Below are 18,951 nucleotides of genomic sequence, written 5' to 3' on the forward strand. Positions count from 1 at the left end.
GTAATGTACGTGTCAGTCCTCTTTTTATCCACAGATTACTTTAATCCTTCATGAGCAGTTTTTTTTTCCTCTGGCTTTCTTTCATTTTTGCTTTCTTTTGAAATTGCATGTTGTCTGGATTGTTTGTGCATGACCTCCACATTAATTTCACATTGAATGTTTACATACTCAGAGAGATCATTTATTCTACATGTGCATTTTTTTTTTTCCTTTTTTTCCGTTACTGAATTTTAAATATGCTTGAAATGTAAAAGTGGCATGAAACTTTCGTGACACAAGTAGACAACTACGTTAATAGAGGTTTTCAGTATGTACCTACACATCTTTCTGAAATACATATTCTAAGCCACATTTTATGCTGTGCTTCTGAAGTGGAAGAAAATTGATTATACTATGAACTTCTAGATTTATTCCACTTCAGAATTAAAGTTAAATACTTGTTATACTTCATATGGGCCATGATGAAGACAGGAGATGACTGGTCCTTTAAATGAGTGGAGAAGGCCTCTGTTCTTTAGGATGTGATCACTTGCAAAGTCCTGTGTCTGGGCATTGCTTATGTTCAATATAGAAAATGGTGTGGGACATCAATGGAGAACACAGATCAGATAAGCACTGATCTGCAACTCTGCAGAGGTGCCCTCAGAAAAAGCCACCTTCTCCCAATTGACTCTATAGGGACCCTAATTCCTAATTTATTATCTGAAATACCTGTCCCAAGTGGGTGTATCCTGCTTTTACACAGTACAGAGCTATAAGCTCTTGGTACTGTCTTTGAAGTGTAAGACCTTATCATGTAAAAAAACACGATTTCTTCTATATTAATTCCCTATTTGAAGAGTTAAAGCAATATATGTGGCTCAACTTGCAAAGAAATACTGATGATCAGGAGAATGCCACCTCTAAATCACATAAAACTAAAAGAATATCCAGAGGAACCTGATGAGTAAATAAATATGTATAAAGTAAAATGAAGTGCTGTTTTTTTTTAATTATTACCAAAAAAACCAAAAAAACAAACAAAAAAACCCAACATTAAAACACACGAAAAGTTGTAGATTAAAAGACATAATAAAGCACTGTGAAATCAGCAGCATTTACCAGAGGGGGAAAAAAATTATTTTAATTGGGAACATGCTGAATTCACATACCTACTACAAGTAAATCAAAGGCTTCTGCTTTCTGCTTTACAGCCTATTCTTTTTCAGCCAATTAATTAATTCTGTGCGCAGGCTGCTATGATTAAAGACAAGTAGCTTGATCTCAAAGCATGCTGAGTCATCTGTAGCCCTTTATCAGAAGAGGCCAAACACAACAGTTTCCAAATAACGAGCTGGAGGTTGTGATTTGGGACCTCTGTAATCAAATTGATCCAGTCTCCATGGGCTTTGCCTTCCACCTGCAGCCCTCATGACAACCAGCTCTGATTTTTTGCAGCCACTTGGTTTAGGCTGATTTGAGTCACTACAGTTCTCTCCACTTTTACAAACTAGTTGTTTTGTCAGCATGAGTGTGACAACAATTAGACGTCCCTGTTTTTGCCCCATGCCTTTTCTCCTTCACAGTCATTCAATGACAAGCGTAAAAAGAACTTCATCTTTTCACGAAAATTCCCATTCTACAAGAGCAAGGAGCAGAGTGAGCAGGAAACAAGTGATCCAGAACGTAAGTAACCTCTTGGAGCCAATGTCACATGCAGCAGCACAAAAAATGGGTGACACGCATGACACCAGTATCCCACACATCTAGGCAAATTTCTGTCGTAGGCAGGCAGGAGAGGTATTACTACTGTGACCAATGTGTGACTGCAGTTTGGATCCAGCTGGTCCTTCCTTCCCTGGAAATAACATTTAAAGACTAATTAAACAGTGACCTTATTTTTTCAATGAGCAAATGTGGTTCCTCAGTGTTGTTGGGGCACTTGCCATAAATCCAGATGTGTCTCTGATTAAATATTCTCTTATCAGAAGTGTTTCAAAATAATGCAAATGTGATTACTTTCACAATACTGAACTAAATTATTAACTTTTAAAAGGTCTGCTCTAATCTTTTCTTTTTGCCTTTCACATTCTCCAAGTTGATTGGCATGGGAAGCTTCACTGAAAGCATAAAAGATAAATGAAGCATTCATGCTAACAGCTTAAAGTAAGCCAGGTATTGGAGTGTGTACCTCCACGGGCATTTATTGCTGCATAAATTGTATAGAGACCCAACCCAGCATTGTTAAAATTATATGCTGGATCCCAGCCCAAATATTCATTTTTTTTCTTAATAATTCTCTCCTAAATTTATCGGGTGAATTCTGAATTTTTATTTACCTGGCTGTCCCTTCATCCTCACAGCTCCAAAAGCCATATATTATGGTCACTGCCTCTTCCATTGGCTGCATTCCCCTAGAATATGGGGTTCAATTTGTTCCAGAAAGAAAAAGCAGGGATCCAGATTGCTCAATCTACATGGTCAGTCATGGTAGTATCCATTTCAACTCCACTGACTTCTTCCTTCCTCTTCTGCGGCTGTTCTTCCTTTCTCATTGCTCTCTCTGGGGACTTCCGTGCAGGACATCCCCGGATTAGGTGACGACGGTTATGGAACAAAGACTCTGAGTAAGTTCCCAGGAATGGTCACTGTAAATCTTTTTTTGTTTTGTTTTGTTTTGGCTTCTGTTCCTTCTCTGAGGACCCTCCACTCCTAGCATGCACAAGACAGAGTTTTATTTGTTACCCAGCTGTGAATGCATTAAAAATGTTTCAATCGTTTTGTTCTGCATGATGATATTAAATAACATACAGTGTATCAAGCAGACACTTTCACTTCTTTTGTAATAACACCTTTCGTTTCTGACAGTATGTTATTGTTCCCATCCTGGCAGTTCTGTAGACTAGCATACCTAGATCCCATTTTGCTGCCTAGACCATTCTTTTCAGCAACAATCCCTCCTGCCCCATCTCAAGGGAAAGTTAAACATTTTAACTTGATCACAGCCTGAGGAGATCAATAGAAAATTATTTTGCACTGTTGCTTCTGCATTTTTAGCTTTTTGCATGGGAGTGTTTGTTACTTTGCTGGATTTTAGATTAGTATTTGTTATTAATGGAAGAAGTTATTTGCAGGCTAGAGAAGACCACACCTTCCCCAAAACTAATTTTGGACTCATTTCACCATTAGAAACCCATTCTCTTCGTTCAACCCTAATAATCTCTTCTCTGATGCAGCAATCCTGTCTCAAGACTTGGAATTGCAGAATGTGTAATGTGTCAGATAATTGTTCAGAAAAAATTTTGCTTCCTGAAAAGTTAGAGTAAAAAATTGTATGGAGTGGAATATTTGCAGCTGCTTTCAGTATAAATAGATTCATTATATTCCGTATCCAGAGCTAAATAAATTAAGCAAAATGCTACTTGCATGTGTTTGGCTGCTGCTTCCTTGGTTCTTACTCTTTTTGTCTTAAACACCAAGTTATTGGAGAAAAATGTGTGTGAACGTTAACACTGCATCACCTACTATTTGTATGTCCTGTTTGATTGCAGCAATGCACATCCATTTGCACAGTTTTAGAGGCTATTCTGGTTTTGACTGATTTGTTGAAGGGACATTTTTATTGGTTTAACTTTAAGCCATACAGCAGCTCACAATTCAAAGATGAAAGCTTCATCTCTCGTACGAAGAACAGTTCTGCAAGACTAGTTTTGTCAGTGATAGCAATTGTTGCAGCCACCTGAATTTTAATAATCTGCTGCTTCAAGTGTCAGAGCAGCTCTTTAGCAACAAATGCAGATCCTTTCCTGCTGCAGATAAGTAAAAATCTTCTGATCTGATAACCCTCCTGAATATATCCATCCTCAGAAAGACAAATGTCCATAACATCCAACCACATGAAAGTAGATAACTGAATTCTACAAATTGCTAAGGGAAAGGAAGCTCAGAGGTAATATAAAGGCTCTAGTTTCTCTATTAATATTGCACCTCACTTTCAATTGTTGACACACCTCTAGACATTCACACCCATCCAAAGTTCACTAACATCTGACTCAAGTAAGCTTTTTAATGACAATTCCTACTACGAAGGATATTTTTTTCTTTTCTAGTGAAGTACTACAGGGTCCTGGGTAGCATATTAGTTAGAGATTACCCTTGTCAACTTGTTTTAAAATGTTTGAGAATAAATATACTGTTTTCTTTAAATTGGAAGTTTAATTTTTTTAAGCTTCTTACTAAGCCCAAGATCAAAATTGCTACATTAATATTTTTATCAGATATCATCCCCTCTCATTTAAGCTACTCCAGGAACCCAGTAAGTTCCGCTCTATGAACCCTAAGGTATCAAATTGGTAAGTGAGGGAAATGCAGCACGTTGCAGAGAAGAGGGGATCTTGGTGCTGTTTCCATAGTCACACTTCATTATATCCATGCCATGGTCTACTCTAGGTTCATCCTAGGGGATTCTTGGGTTTTATGAGTTCCTTCTTGCACTGGGAATGTTTAGAGACAGTTGCAGGTGAGTGCTGTGGGTCACCCACAGCCTAATCTGCCCATTGGTTTAATGACAAATGCGGGACCAATTTTGGCTCCTGTCAGAAGCTGACTTATCTGTACCCACTGGATGTTTGACCCCTGCATCTTGTTAACCCAGGGTGGCTCCCCATTCAATAGCCATTATATCATTAGTGTCTAAATGTCCTGGACCAGCTGGAAAGTTTCAACTGTCAAACAATCTTTCAAGTGCAAAGCAATCAACATTTCTACTGGAGGCACTACTAAAACCACTGCTTAAGTTCATTCCACAAACCTCCTGGAGACCATTTGGCATGGTTTCACTGATGATAAACAGTCTGCTGACTACAGTTTGGGAATAGCAACTTCGCATGATGTAGACTGCACTTTCCTTGAAATAAAATAATAATAGAAACAGGTCACTAGACTTGCCAAAACAGAAGTCTGAACCATCATGATAGTTCTTGTATTCCGATTCACCCATACAGATTGGCCTGCTAAAGGTTTTCATACTCTAGGTCAAATTCTGAGGCATGAATATGTCTGGAAAAAGATTTCTTACTTTTTTTTTCTTAGATTTATCATTGGTTTTGTCTCCTTTTTGGACAGGGAAAAATAGATACAGTTACAGTATTAGATATAACCATTTTCATATTAATTTGTCAACCTTTTAGGATAGTGCACAATGATTAACAATAAGCACAGGTTGGAAGTTTAGCAGGAGCAGTTGCAATGTGTTAATGCTGCACGTTACTGATAGTGCAGAACAATTTGAGCAGATACTCAGCTTTCATGAAAATGTTCAAGATGTCCAGTGAGATGCAAGTGGGCCATAATATGCTTTGAAATTAAATCATCTGAAATGTTATTGAATGGCTCTGCAATAAAAGACACGGCTTTGCTATGACACGTCACTAGCTAATACAGTCTCTTTCCAAAATGCCACAAGAGATAAAGCTTTCATCTTACCTGTGTAAATTAACTGAGAGTTTTCAGGTGATGTCACTGCACTGTTATTTCCTCTCTGCACAACTACCTTTGCATGATTGTGGCAGTTCTTTTAAGTTTCTGCAGTTCTGTGGTGCTTGGTTTTGTACTTTAATTTGCTGTACTGTTCTTGCAGAACATGTTTCTTCTAATGCCAGCGATAGTGAAAGTAGCTACAGTAAGTTACTGCTTTCATTAGTCCTTTTATTTTGCATTGCTTGTTCTGTTTGTTTCTTTTATTTTATTTCTCTCCTTGCTACTCTTTTGTTAATGTTAAAAGGACGTTTGAAGCAAATGGCTTGGAATTCAAATTTACAACCATATCTTGAGTGCACAGCTATAAAAGAAAACTGGCAACCTTTGTAAGAGAAGGGAGGAAGGTTGTTTTTTGGGATGTATTCTGGGACATAAAACCAAGCCTGGCTTTGAGTAGCCTGTGAAAGTAAAGATTATTTTGTTTAACAACAAAAAGTGTATTACAGCAGAAAGGGGGGCAGTTTCTTGATGATCTTTTAACAGCAAAATTATAGGAGAGGATTTAGAAGTCATCACAAGGTCACAATTTTTACTTGCATTTCTGTATGCATACATGAAAGGCTAAGAAATAGTCCCAGAAATTTTGTTAAGCCCTTCATCCTGGCAGTATAGATCTCCTAATACATATTGAAGCCTTCAGAAAAAAGGTAAGATAGACCCTATGCACTGCTATTGAACGTCACTGATTCTCTGCAAGTGGAGGCCCCAGCCCTACAACCTGATTTGGTTGGAATAGTAGACTCCATGTGGTCATACAGCCAAGAAGCAGATTGGAAGTTCTGGGTAATTGTTAGCAGCACCCAAACATTTAACCAATATAACTATTTTTCCGGAAGTGTTGAAAATCCAAAAGCTAAGGCATTTTATAAGTAACTCAAAATGTAATAAAAGGTAGCTGAAATTATAGCTTGCTTACTAAATCACCCAGTTGTTTAATTTTTTCAAGCCATTTGCCTAGCAAATCAAGTTTTCCACCAGTCACTCAGCACTTGTGCTAAGCACCCGCACACATTCAGGTAATCACTGGTATCATACCTCATATTCCTTTTAGTCTTAAACTAGTGCATAGTGGTTGAACTCTGTTAATAAGCACTGGTTTGTTTCAGTAAAACAGCTAATATTAAGCAATTCAGAAATGGTAAAATAGTTTGTATTCTCTTGTACTGCAAAGTTTTCCTTGGAAAACAATTGCCAGAGTCACAAGAAAACAGTAGGGGCACTTGAACTGCCAAGATCCAGCTCTGAACCACTTTATTTTTAATTTGTCCTCTATGGAGGTGAAGAGGAGGATTTTATGTTTGAAATATAAGATGCTCTTCCCCCAGACTGACTTCACAGTCAGGAATGAGTCAATAGGTTAAATTTTTAAAAGCTTGTATGAGTCAAATCTCCTCCTGGTGTATTTCAGGGCGAGCTCAGGGTAAAAGCTCAGAGGAGAATCAAGGCTGGTGGCTGAGCATATCCCATGTCTGATGAACTGACCCAAACAGCAGTCTTAAAAGGGGTTCCCAGTTGCAGCCAAACATCTGGGGCAGATCCACAGAAGCTGGTTCCCAAATTTCATCATAGGACAGGCCAGGAAGCCAGTTCCTCATTGGCTGTGCAATGGCTTGAGGTACATTAGGTGATCCTGCTCTGGCAGGGGAGTTGGACTCAATGATCCTTCAAGGTCCCTTCCAACCCCTGACATTCTGTGATTCTGTGATTCTGGATGTCTTCAGGTGCAATAAAGGGCATAGAAAAAAATTGGGCAAGCTAGTTGGGACATACTTGGAAGAAAAAGCACTGTCAGGGGAACAACTGCCCATAGCAGGCACTCTCTTTCTAGAGTGGTTTCCATCTGGGCAAGCTCCTGTCTCACCCCAGCAGCATCCAGCCTACATCCTGTTGGCTGAAGGTCCCCAAACATCACTGGTATGTCCCACAGCTGCTGCATACTGAAGATGCAGGCAGGGCTTCCTCCTCTGCCCGTGGCAGAGCTGTGCCATTTAGCAGCAGAACAAGCCAATCTTAGGTTATGATAAATCAAAGTGGCTTTAAAACCCAGGACCTGGTGCCCAGAGTGACCAATTTTACTTACTAAGGATTCATTGATGTGTGCTAACATGACATTTGAAAGAATGACCATGGGCTACGAGCAACTTTGGTTACCAGCTGGAGATTAGTTTCAGATGGCCATGACAGTGTATCTGATACCTGGCTGCATGTTCAGTTACTACATGGCCATGGCATATCAGCATATCCCCTGTGGGAACTTAATGCTCTCCTCAGTCAAGCTGGTTGCTCTCTGGATCTCCAGCCTACTATAGATAAACACTAGGTCCCATCACTCAGCTCATTGCAGCAAGTCTCCCCTAGAAAAATTCTGACTCAGAAAGAGAGAGGAATCAGACAGGAGAGTGAGAGGTGGGTGGTGAGAGAGAGAAGTCAAAAAATTGTGAGAGCATGGAGATAAAAGAGATGAAGCCTTATAAAATTGTTTTATTTCACTGCTGCTCTGATTTTGTGGGACTGTTGAGAGTACACTGCACAGTAGAAGCCTATCAATATTCCTCATGTGGGAAGAGTAATTACCAGAACTAGTCTGTGAACATTTCCTAAAGACATATTTCTCATTGCCTTCTAATTCATTTATTACTAATGAAAGGGAAAAAAATAACAGGTGCTCAGGGTAAAGCTCATTCCTGGTAGAATAAGATAGCACACAGTTATTATTTCTACTCTTTTTATTTGCATGTGGGTTGCTGGGAATGTGGTCCAACATCAGTCATGGCCAAAGAACCAAGCTGCTTTTAACTCCATCTGCACCCAGCTATGATGCAAAGCTGTTCTTCAGTGAGCTGTAGTGCACTGGTGAAATGGGGTGCACTTTCCTCATGCAAAGAGGAAAAAAAAAAACAAAAACAGTGAAGCTAAAAAATTCATGAGGAGCAAATAGAAAACTGCTGGAGAGCCCAAGACTTTGGCATAGTGATGTGTCTGAGTCCTGACGCCCCTTTTCCCTTCTGTTTTCCCAGCAAATGAGCAGGATTCCCTGCCCTACTGCTTTCTGAATTGTGGGAAATTGTGGAAGAGTGGCTGGAACGACAGATGGAGGAAAAGGACCTGGGGGTGTTGATTGACATCTGGCTAAATATGAGCCAGTGGTGTGCCCAGGTGGCCAACACATCCTGACTTGTATCAGGAACAGTGTGGCCAGCAGAAGGGAAGTGATCGTGCCCCTGTACTCAGCACTGGTGAGGCTGCACCTTGAGTATTGTGTTCAGTTCTGGCCCCCTCACTAGAAGAAGGACATTGAGCTGCTGGAGAGAGTTCAGAGAAGGGCAACAGTGCTGGTGAAGAGTCTGGAGAACACATTATGAGGAGAGGTTGGAGGAACTGGGGTTGTTTATCCTGGAGAAAAGGAGTCTGAGGGGTGAGCTTATTGCTCCTTACAACTTCATGAAAGGAGGATGAAGTGAGGTGGAGTTTGGCCTCTTCTCCCAAATAACAAGAGATAGGATGACAGGAAACATCCTCAAGTTGTGCCAGAGGTGGTTTAGCTTGGGTAGTAGGAAATACTTATTCACTTAAGGGTTTGTCAGGCACTAGAACAGCTTGTCCAAGACATTGATGCAGTCACCATCCCTGAATGCATTTAAAAGACATGGAGATGTGGTGGTTAGGGACATGGTTTAGTGGTGGACTTGGCAGTGCTGGGTTAATGGTTGGACTTGATGATCTTACGGGTCTTTTCCAGCTTAAATGATTCCCTGATTCTGTGATTCTGTGAAATCAGCAATTCACACTTTGGCCAGCACAAAGAAAAGTGTGTGGTAAGAAATGACTGGATGTGCCATATGTTGTCCTGCTAAACTTCGTATTTTTCCCAATAAGAACAGGCCACTTGGAGTCTAGAGTGATGTGCTCCGCATTTTTTCTAGTGAGTCTCTGGCAATTGTTTCAACATGTTTCTCTAACTTTTGCTTCTTATTATAAGCATTTAGTGAAAAGTAGCTAGTGCCAAAACCTGTACTACTTGATAATTCCTAGAACCATTCCAAACCAGGGGTGCAACCACACAAAGTGACATTGAAAGCTTCTGAGAGCTGTCCAGACCATTCCCAGGACAGTGATTAATAGAAAGGTTACAAACCTTTGGGCTGGGCTTTTTCTAAGAGTATTTTGATACATCTATGTTTATTTAGAAAAATATAATGCTTAATAATCAGAGTAGTTGTCTGAAGTATTGCTCATGTCTTGGGTGTGGGGGTTGAAAACCATCTTCATTACAAAAGCCAGATAATTTTAATTTCAAAATGGTAAGGTAATTGAAATCCTCCTATGTGATCTCAAGAGAAAATTCACTGACCACTTCTCAGCAACATGGCTGTTGTAGGTAGTAAACCTGATTTCTTCTGCCAGTGCTCTCAATACTGGGTTTGTATTTTTGCAATTTTTGTAAAATACAGCTCTGTCTGCAAAAGAGCTGGAGTCAACAGTGGGATTTTCTTTATCACAACAGGAATCTTCAGCTCTATTAATCTCAGGGGGAACCACAAGCAAATTTGACAGCAAATTTTATGAAAAACTTAAAAATTGAGGAGGGGCTGAGCTGCTCCACAGCTGCTGCTGCTGCATCACACTGGCCATGTTAATATGAAGGCTATAACTATCTTAGCTGATTTGCATCTGTTCTCAGAATTAAACCCAAGTTTGCAGAGTGATATAAAAAGTCCTGGTCTAGCAGAAAGTAAAGTTATTCTTTTTGTGATAAGAAGACACACAACCATCTTTGACTTGTCCCTGAACCAGCTAATCAAACCATGATTGAAATTTTATTTTGAGCTCCTGAGTGTAAAATGTTCTGATTTCATTTTCAAACCAAGCTTGTAAGAACATATTTTTTAGCCTGGACTCATCAGTTTGTATTTTGCAAGACATAATTTTCATAATGGCCATGAATTTCAAGCCTCTCTACTGCATATGTGTTGTAGTGCTCTGACATGTAGTTCAGTAAAGGTTTTTACAGCTGTCACCAAAATTACACACATATTACCACATCTCTGGAGCCTAATTACATAACTGGTTGTGATTGCACCAATCATCTAGAGAGGCAACACATGACTAAAAGTTAAAAATAAGGAAAATTGTTAGAAACAAAAATTCTTACCCTCTGTCACCAAGTCACTCTTGTAATGAGATTTGGGGGCTCAGAACACAGATAAAGGAGTCCAGATCATTCTGCTAAGCCAATAATTAATTTGAACACTCAGTTTTGCACTTACAGTGCTCAAGGGTCACTGTTTTAGTCAGGCACACTCAAATTGGCACAAGTATTAAAATTTCATTTTGCACCCTTGCAAACTTGATTTTAAACATCCAGTGTGCATAGGCCACCTTTTCAGTCATAAGGTGATTCTGAGACTACTGATGATCTTCTTATGTATTGGATTTCTAGTCTTTCATAGTTACCAACATATTTCCAAAAAACATGTTTCTACTTAGAGAAATATAGGTCCAGGAAAGGGATTTTGAGCCAAAGATAGGCTAGGATATTATCTGTCTAGTGCAGTCTCTGCAGATGAAACAAGAAACCGATTTCTCCAAGACACTGCAATTACAGCTCAAATAATCCATACATTAGCCCAAAATTTAAATGGATGATGACAGAAAAATAAGGCTACTTTTATTCAATATACAACTGAGAAACAAAATCCAGGCAAGATCTCAAAATAAAATTAGTATCTCACCCACATTTATTTTATGTGTATTGATGATAACCACAACCATTAGTCTAGAAATTTTTATGACCCCAAAAATTCACTTTGATTTTTGTAAAATAATAAATTTCAGAAGTACTATGTTCCTGTTATTCACTGCTTTGAATCACTTTACAGATTTTTTTTCCTTCACAGCCATTAACAGGATGCCAGAATCCGTAGATCCCCAACACAGAAGGTGCTTGATGAGAGTGGGTGTCTGGTTACATGGTGGCTCCACCCTGGCAGCTCTCAGCATCTCTCTTACACCATCACTGATTTGTTAGGTGCAGTTGCACCAGCACTGTGGGAGCTCTGGATGTTCTGGCAAGGCATTAGGGCATGGGGTTTTTTTTATGGGTTACATGAAAAATGCCTGATATATGCCAGGTCTGCACTGAAACTGGTTTGGAGGCTCTTTGCCATCTAATCAGAATACAAAAACAAAGACACTTTAAGAACATTTTATGTCTACCCCTCTGAAACACTATAAAATCTTTTAAAAAGATTAAACGAGTAGTTCCTGAGAAGCTCCTCTGACTACACAGGATCTCTCTGCCCAGTTTATAGTGGCTACAGGTTCAAGGCCCCATCCAACTCAAACCATTCTGTTATTCCATGAAATCACCTACAGGAAAACCACGAACAAAGGGAAATAGAGCAATTGCAATCCTGGGAAGGTAACAGCCTTCCAATAGTATTATTCAAAAAGTATATTTCATTTAGGTAAGCTTCAGTTTTGTTTCTTCTCTTATTTTTTTTTTATTTTCTTCTCTTTTTGGCCTGGTGGATTTTCACTGAATAACAAGGCACCATGCCAATATCCTACAGAAAAGGCTTTTTCTTTTTCCTCATTTTGTCTCTTCAATTTCACAAAGATTTTCCAGATCAATATAGCTAACCCTTACTAATTAAGCTGTTAATGCAGGTGGCAAACAAGACTTAGTCAAATGATAAATAACTGAATTTCACACCTTGAAGTCATCACACAGTAATAGCGATCCGGTTATTAATTGACTCTAGAGCTCTTTATTATACTGATTGCTTTATGGACTACTTCAAAATCATGCATTACAGAGTAGAGGTCTTTACAGAATACCATCTGGTACAATTAACATGGTATTAGCCTCTGAGGACTTCCAGGATTTTGTATGGGCAGCACTTGGAAGGATTTTATTCACATAAAAACTTGAGCTTCCTGAGCCCTTTTCCAGAAAAATAAATTAGTGGAAATGGTGCAGCTTTCCCCTGTGCTCCCATTCCATGTTGAGTCTGAAGCTCAGTGCTGAAGAGCCTTCACTCAGGCAGCTGTATCACAATCAGACTCAGAGTTTCTCCTTACTTGCTGCAACCTTTTCCATCCGCTTAAGTCTTAGCGCAGTTTGAGTGAGCTGGAGTTTTTCTTTTGTCTTCATTCTCACCCCAGTCTCATAAGACTTCTGTGAAAGAAGAGACTTGTTTGTCTCTGAAGCTTATCCCCCCACTAATAGCATGGATGTAACAGCTTTAGCAAGTGGATGTGTCTACCAGAGACCAGGCAAAACAAAAGGTGAAATCTGTGCTGGTTATAATTCTGTGCCAAAGCTACATATTAGCCCACAGAGAAATTTTTAAACAGTAGTATCAGGAGTTATTGATGATTTTCCTTCAGCTGCTTTTGTCACTGCTACTTCCATGGAGTTCTGTTGTTTAAATTCAGATGTCTGCATCTGAGCTTGCTGTGTAAATGCCATTATGGTCCCGTGGAGACAAACTCACCCTTCTGACTTCCTCTCATCCCAAGCAGACATCTAAAATAGGTCAGGTGACTCATATCTTAGAATAGGCACTTGCCTACTTATAAGCACCCATTGGCTCTAAAGGCTACCTGAGAACTAACTCAGACTCAGGCACTCCTAGTACAGGTTTCTGACATTAGCTGAAACAAATCCCTTCCTGCAGACCTCTGAGCTATTGAAATGGATATTGTCAAGTTTAGGATTGTATTCAGGTAAACAGGCTCCCCTCCATGTGCATGATACATGATGGCTTCATTGCCTGCCCCAAGACTGACTTTCCCAGGCTGTTGAAAAGCTTCATCTTGGCCCCAGGGGATAGAGGGCAGGCAGTGCAGGAGATGCTAGTCCAGCCTGGAGAGTGAATGGCTTCACCTCCACGGGAATGTGGCATCCTGAGTTTTATATAGTCCACAAAATTCCCCCAGAAATTTAAGGTAAATTAATACATCTGATGCATGAAACCTAGTGTAGAAATAATTTTAGGTATTTGAAGTTGCAAAAAGCCAAAGTTAAGTGAGTGATTACGGTACCAAACATCTGCAAATAAATAAGAAAATCCATTATCAATACTCCTCATATGTTATGTTGCCTTCTCCTCAAAAGCTGTCTAATTTCTTCCTTTTATTAAAAAAGATATATTCTCATTCGCTGCTTCAGCACCATTGCTAGGATGGAGTTAGCCCTGTCCTCCCTCTCTCCTAACACATCAGTGCAATTTTTTTAATTTGCTTTTTCTGTCATTGTCCTTAATTCCAACATTATTTTTACTTGAAAAGCTTACACATTTCTTTCAGCTGTGTAGATAATATAGCACAAAATATATCAGCATATTAGATTCACAGGGTGGGAATCAGCTCAAGACTTGAAAACAAAAAAAACCCCAGAATTTTAGCTCCTACTTGGGAGCTAAGCATTGCACACAATACAAATCTTGTTAATATGGCTAATGGGGCCTCAAAAGAGACTCAGACATCAGTCAGACTACTACAGAGGTAGGTGTAGCCCCCTCTAAATCCTACTGACATGGTCCATCAGGTGTCAGGCAGCACAGTATTTGCACACTTTGGTTTGGCAGGAGCCCACCAGAATAATCTGGCACAGACTCATGTGAGAGCAAGCAGATGGAATGAAGGCAATCCTGTCTATTTTGTGAGGCCCTGGTACTCCTTATGGCACTTTTTTCATCAGTATGTACATTATATGCAAAATCCCATCTGTGGATATTCTCAGAGATAAGCCCTGAACTGAGTAAAAATAAAATCGTAATTTTAAACTTTGCTAAACCTAAGTCATATTTAGAACCTGCCAGAGCCCTTATGTGATACCAAATATATGACAATGACCTAGAAAAATTTGAAATTATTCATGCAGTAGGTCAGAGATTCCACTTACCCCTCCTCTATCACTCTGATAGAGAGAACAGTGATGCTTTGGGGCTGTACACCTGTACCCAAGATGTGGTCCATATAGTGCTACTTATTTCTTATGGCAAATTTCTCTGCTTTTAAATATCATCGTGTTCTGACAGAAGCAGAGGGGCTAAGTGTGTAAAATATGATGTTGTGAGATTTGTCTTCAGGGAAAGAATAAGGGCCAGAAAATAGCTCACAGCTGGATATCAGGCTTGAATAAACAAGACTATGCAGGTTATGCACAAAAGGACCATCAACCAAAATATATGTATTCTGAGGATAAAAATTGTTCAGTTTAGGTAGCCTGTGGATTTGTTCTGCTAGCTACTTGCTAGGGCCTTAACAATTGGGCAAGTGAAAGAATTGCATCTTAAATTTCTGCACTACCCTTGTAAACAGCCTTGCTATCAAATCAATAACTTAATCCTTATTGCACATCATTGAAAAAGCCCAATTTCAGCAAAGAGGATTGAAACGTGGAAGGGGAGGGAAGGGAATTTTTAAAATGGGGTCTCCAGACTTCAGAGTTATGAGGGGACTTTGGAATGGTTCAGGTGAGAGCATTACCAGAGAGAAGTGTTGAACCCAGTCTGTCTCTATGTGAAGCGTTTTATCAAGCTTTAGTACTTGACATATATCTTGTCAGCTTCAATCTCTCCTCTTTCTTCTCTCATCAGGAGGCCAAGAAGACTGCATCCTTTCTTATGAACCTGTCACCAGACAGGAAAGTAAGTTCCATCAGCTTTTCTGTCCCTGTTCCTCATATTCTCATTTCACACTTTGGGGCCAACTGAGCAGTAAGCCTTGCTGTGCCAGCCCCAGCTTTTCTGTGGCTCCTTTTCTTAGGCCACTCAGTCTATCACATAGAAAATAAATTATGTGAGGGTCTCCTTTGCCAGCCCCCACTTCTTAATGTTCTTAGGGCTCTCCCCAGCATGCCCCCATGGCCTTTACTAATACATGGATTAATCAGTCTACCAAATATTGATGAAGATTTTCCAGATTTACTGCAATATTGCTACATGGGAAGCCTTTGTTATTTTCGTTCTAGTGTGATATATGCCTCTAAACAGGGCAGATGAAGCTATGGGAAGGCAACTGAAAATGGGAGCACACCCACCTGATTTAATGGTAGATGCAGTCATATAACTGAGATGAAAAAATCCTACAATCTCCTTTCCTTGCCTCATGAGAGTCCCTTTGCAAGCATTCAATAGTTCCCGTCTTAAGCTATATCAAATAAATATAATTCCACATAGTTCTTTAAATATATGTGTACACACCAACATAGAGCTCTGAACTCTGAAAAATGGGTGGCATTGGCTTCATTTTCCTTATCCATGTCTATAAATAAATTATTCACCAATAAAATGTATGCCTAAGTTTTCACTTCATACATAAAAACAGCAACTCTGGTTAGTGCATTTTTGGGAAGATTTACTGTTATTGCCAGTAAGATTACCAAAATGTGCCTTTCTCTCTGTTATTCAGTTAATTACACCAGGCCAGTTATTATTCTGGGTCCTATGAAAGATCGGATCAACGATGATTTGATATCTGAATTCCCTGATAAGTTTGGGTCATGTGTACCACGTGAGTATGATTTTACTCCTTGTTCTGCAGCTGAATGAGCTGCATCCCTTGGTGCCCCACATTAAGTGAATTGCTGTGAATGCAGCATCTCTGAGCTGTGTGTAGCTGAGTTTCTCAAAAGCCATTTTTCCAATGGACAAAAAAAGGTGAAAGGAACAAGCAGAAATTATTGTGAAGGTTGGAAAAGAATTTCTCATAAGAATTGCCTCAAAAGCAATACCATTTTTTAACCAGCCTTCTAGCCACTAATTCAGTTTATTGATTAATTAATCTGTAGTTTTTTAAATAAAAGTTTGCAATAGCAGTAAAATACAAAATTTTTCAACACAGCATCCATCAATAAAAATAAAGAATAATCTGTGATTTGTATGAAATCTAGACTGTCTACTCTGAAAGCAATATTGGACCCTGGATTTAGCAGTGTGTTTATATCTCGGATCATTAGAGTTTGCTGAGTGTTTATTGCACTCTCTCTTCATTTTAAACTGTTGTCTCTGCAAATATACCAGCATAAAAATGCTAGAGATGAGATCAGAATCAGTTGTATAATTAAAGTGATATTAAATTGATGAGATTGTAATTCATTTTATCACTGTAATAGGATTAGATTTACAATCTGGAACTTCTATATATTTTATATATATTTATATTATCTATATTTGTGTATTTGGGGTTTATGTGTTATCCTGCTAAAAACAGAAGTGGAATTCTAATTTTACATTAGCCTGTAAGTATTGTTTTAAAGTAAAATCAGAAGGTTTAAAAACAGCTTAATTGTCATAACTCTGTTGAAAACAATATGTAGTAGGCAAAGATCTTCTCCCAAATGTGGACCATTACAGAAGACCCAGTATTGCTCACTGAACAAACCTTAATTGCAGCTTTTTTTTCATTAAATGTTTGTATAGACTTCTTGATCTCTCTTTCATGCAGATACCACAAGGCCAAAGCGTGACTACGAAGTGGATGGGAGAGATTATCATTTTGTCATTTCAAGAGAACAAATGGAAAAAGATATCCAAGAGCACAAATTTATAGAAGCTGGACAGTACAACGATAATTTATATGGAACTAGTGTCCAGTCTGTGAGATTCGTGGCAGAAAGGGTAGGTTAATAATAATTTTATTGTCCACAATTTTTTTGTTTCCACATTCTCTCAGACATGTTTCTTCTGCAAAAAGTATAAAATATCTGAAAAATGGCATCCTAGTATTTATCAGTTTTATAAAGACTCCACAAGTGGACTTTGAATAACAACATTCTTTCTGTACCTGGATGCAGTGCCATTGATTCAGGATTCTAACACAATGCCTCAAGTACTCCCCAAAACAGCCTTCCCTCTTCCCTCTCTCTGTAAGATGGGTAAATAAGTTTATCTCACTTTCACAGAGATGAAAGAACAAGGCACAGAAAGATTAAATGACTTGCTGCAGGTCACACAGGGACTCTGACACAAACAAAATCTGAATTAAACAGTAAGAATGTAGACATCCTATTACTCTAATGAACTTATTTTCCTCATCTCTGCAGAAAAACCTCTTCCCCCACCAAAGTTAATCCCAGCAAAAATAAACAAGTTTTTTCCCATTTCCCTGGCATGCCCTGGGGTCCCCCTCCCCTGGTGTGCCAGTAATGGCTCTGTTTCAGGGCACTGCATCACAGAATTGCCTCTTGTCTTTTGGCTGATGTGCAGCAAACTGCAAAAATAAACCCAATCTTCCTCCGTTTCCAACAGGGCAAGCACTGTATACTCGATGTGTCAGGAAATGCTATCAAACGACTACAAGTTGCACAACTCTATCCCATTGCAATCTTTATTAAACCTAAATCATGGGAGCCTCTGATGTAAGTATAGACTCCTTCAAGCTTTTATTTTCAGGGTACAGTCTCAAGTGGCATAACACAGCTCTTGAGTCTACGTTTTGCCTGTCCTTTAAAATTAGTAATCATGACATGCTCTCCTTACCTGTCATCCTGTACATCCCAGCATCTCAGGGAACAAGCCAAAGATCCCTGTGAACTTTTCACAATGGGACATGTGGGCTTATTTGCTGGGCTGTGCAGGATTCCTTGGCAGTGCTTGATGTACTTGTTCCAACCTGTGCAGCAAGGTCACATAGGACTCATGTGCTTGTCTTATCCAGCCTTGGGTGCTCTTGGGATTTAGAGTCTGGCCTCAGGGCTGTCTGGCTTCCAGTTCTGACCTCTGGAACCAGCAGGTAAACCTGTGTCAGATTTGCAGGCTCTTTCTCAGCCCTTCCTTTACTTAAAGGTCTGTTAAAGGATAGGCAAGGACCCATGGGACTGGAGAGGGGCAAACACAACACTCAGAGAAGGAAAGAGAAGGCAACGACTCCATACTGTCACCAGGCAACCTGATATCAATGCTCAGAAAAACACTGAGATCCAGGGAACAGTTAAGCACCTCAAGTACAATAACAGGAGAAAAAGGTTCTGAGAAGCAGGCAATGTATGTGTGTGAAGAGCAAATCAGATCAATCTTACTTATTCCCTCCTTTCATGAGATGGTTATCAATAATGTTATTGCATCTTGATTTCTATTCTGGCTCCATTGGACATTCTCAGTGGAAGCTTAGGGAAATACAGCCCAGTGTGACACACTAGAGACCATGTGCACAACCATTCTCAGTCATTGCACGTGGCACTGCTTAACTGGGTGGGTCACAGAAATCCTGCAAGTGTCTTTCCTGAGCCAAGTCTCTCTTTGGGACTGCCTGTTATTTTAATGAATTACTTGAATGATGAATTAAGCAATACTTACGTAAAGTTTCTGAATAACTCCAAGCTGAGCAAGGTAGCAAGCACTTTGGGGGATAAGAGTAAAACTCAGTGTCAAATCTGTTAGATGAAATTCAACACAGACAAAGAAAATTAAATGCCTGAGTACA

At 39.4% G+C, this 18,951-nt stretch overlaps 1 protein-coding gene and 1 long non-coding RNA gene across 29 annotated transcripts in view; one reads left to right on the forward strand and one right to left on the reverse strand.

Moving 5' to 3' along the window:
• Positions 1 to 18,951, forward strand: part of DLG2 (discs large MAGUK scaffold protein 2) — a 961,231-nt gene that overhangs the window by 930,659 nt on the left and 11,621 nt on the right. For 11 of the 28 annotated variants that reach the window (XM_071732357.1, XM_071732283.1, XM_071732195.1 and 8 more), the window contains 6 exons: positions 1,566 to 1,665; positions 5,618 to 5,659; positions 15,126 to 15,176; positions 15,940 to 16,041; positions 16,975 to 17,147; positions 17,778 to 17,887. In XM_071732357.1, the coding sequence (XP_071588458.1) occupies positions 1,566 to 1,665; positions 5,618 to 5,659; positions 15,126 to 15,176; positions 15,940 to 16,041; positions 16,975 to 17,147; positions 17,778 to 17,887 (578 nt within the window). Of the gene's footprint in view, positions 1 to 1,565; positions 1,666 to 2,560; positions 2,607 to 5,617; positions 5,660 to 15,125; positions 15,177 to 15,939; positions 16,042 to 16,974; positions 17,148 to 17,777; positions 17,888 to 18,951 lie in introns of all 28 variants that reach the window. The other 17 variants (XM_071732867.1, XM_071732725.1, XM_071732910.1 and 14 more) reach the window with 3 other exon arrangements.
• On the reverse strand, positions 1,658 to 18,129 carry LOC139791166 (uncharacterized). The gene is made up of 3 exons (XR_011723808.1): positions 18,009 to 18,129; positions 2,319 to 2,691; positions 1,658 to 1,837 (listed from the first exon to the last, which is right to left on the reverse strand). It is a non-coding gene; the product is annotated as an uncharacterized lncRNA (long non-coding RNA).

The sequence above is a fragment of the Heliangelus exortis genome, chromosome 1 (genome assembly GCF_036169615.1).
Source record: "Heliangelus exortis chromosome 1, bHelExo1.hap1, whole genome shotgun sequence".
NCBI classification, from domain to species: Eukaryota; Metazoa; Chordata; class Aves; order Apodiformes; family Trochilidae; genus Heliangelus; species Heliangelus exortis.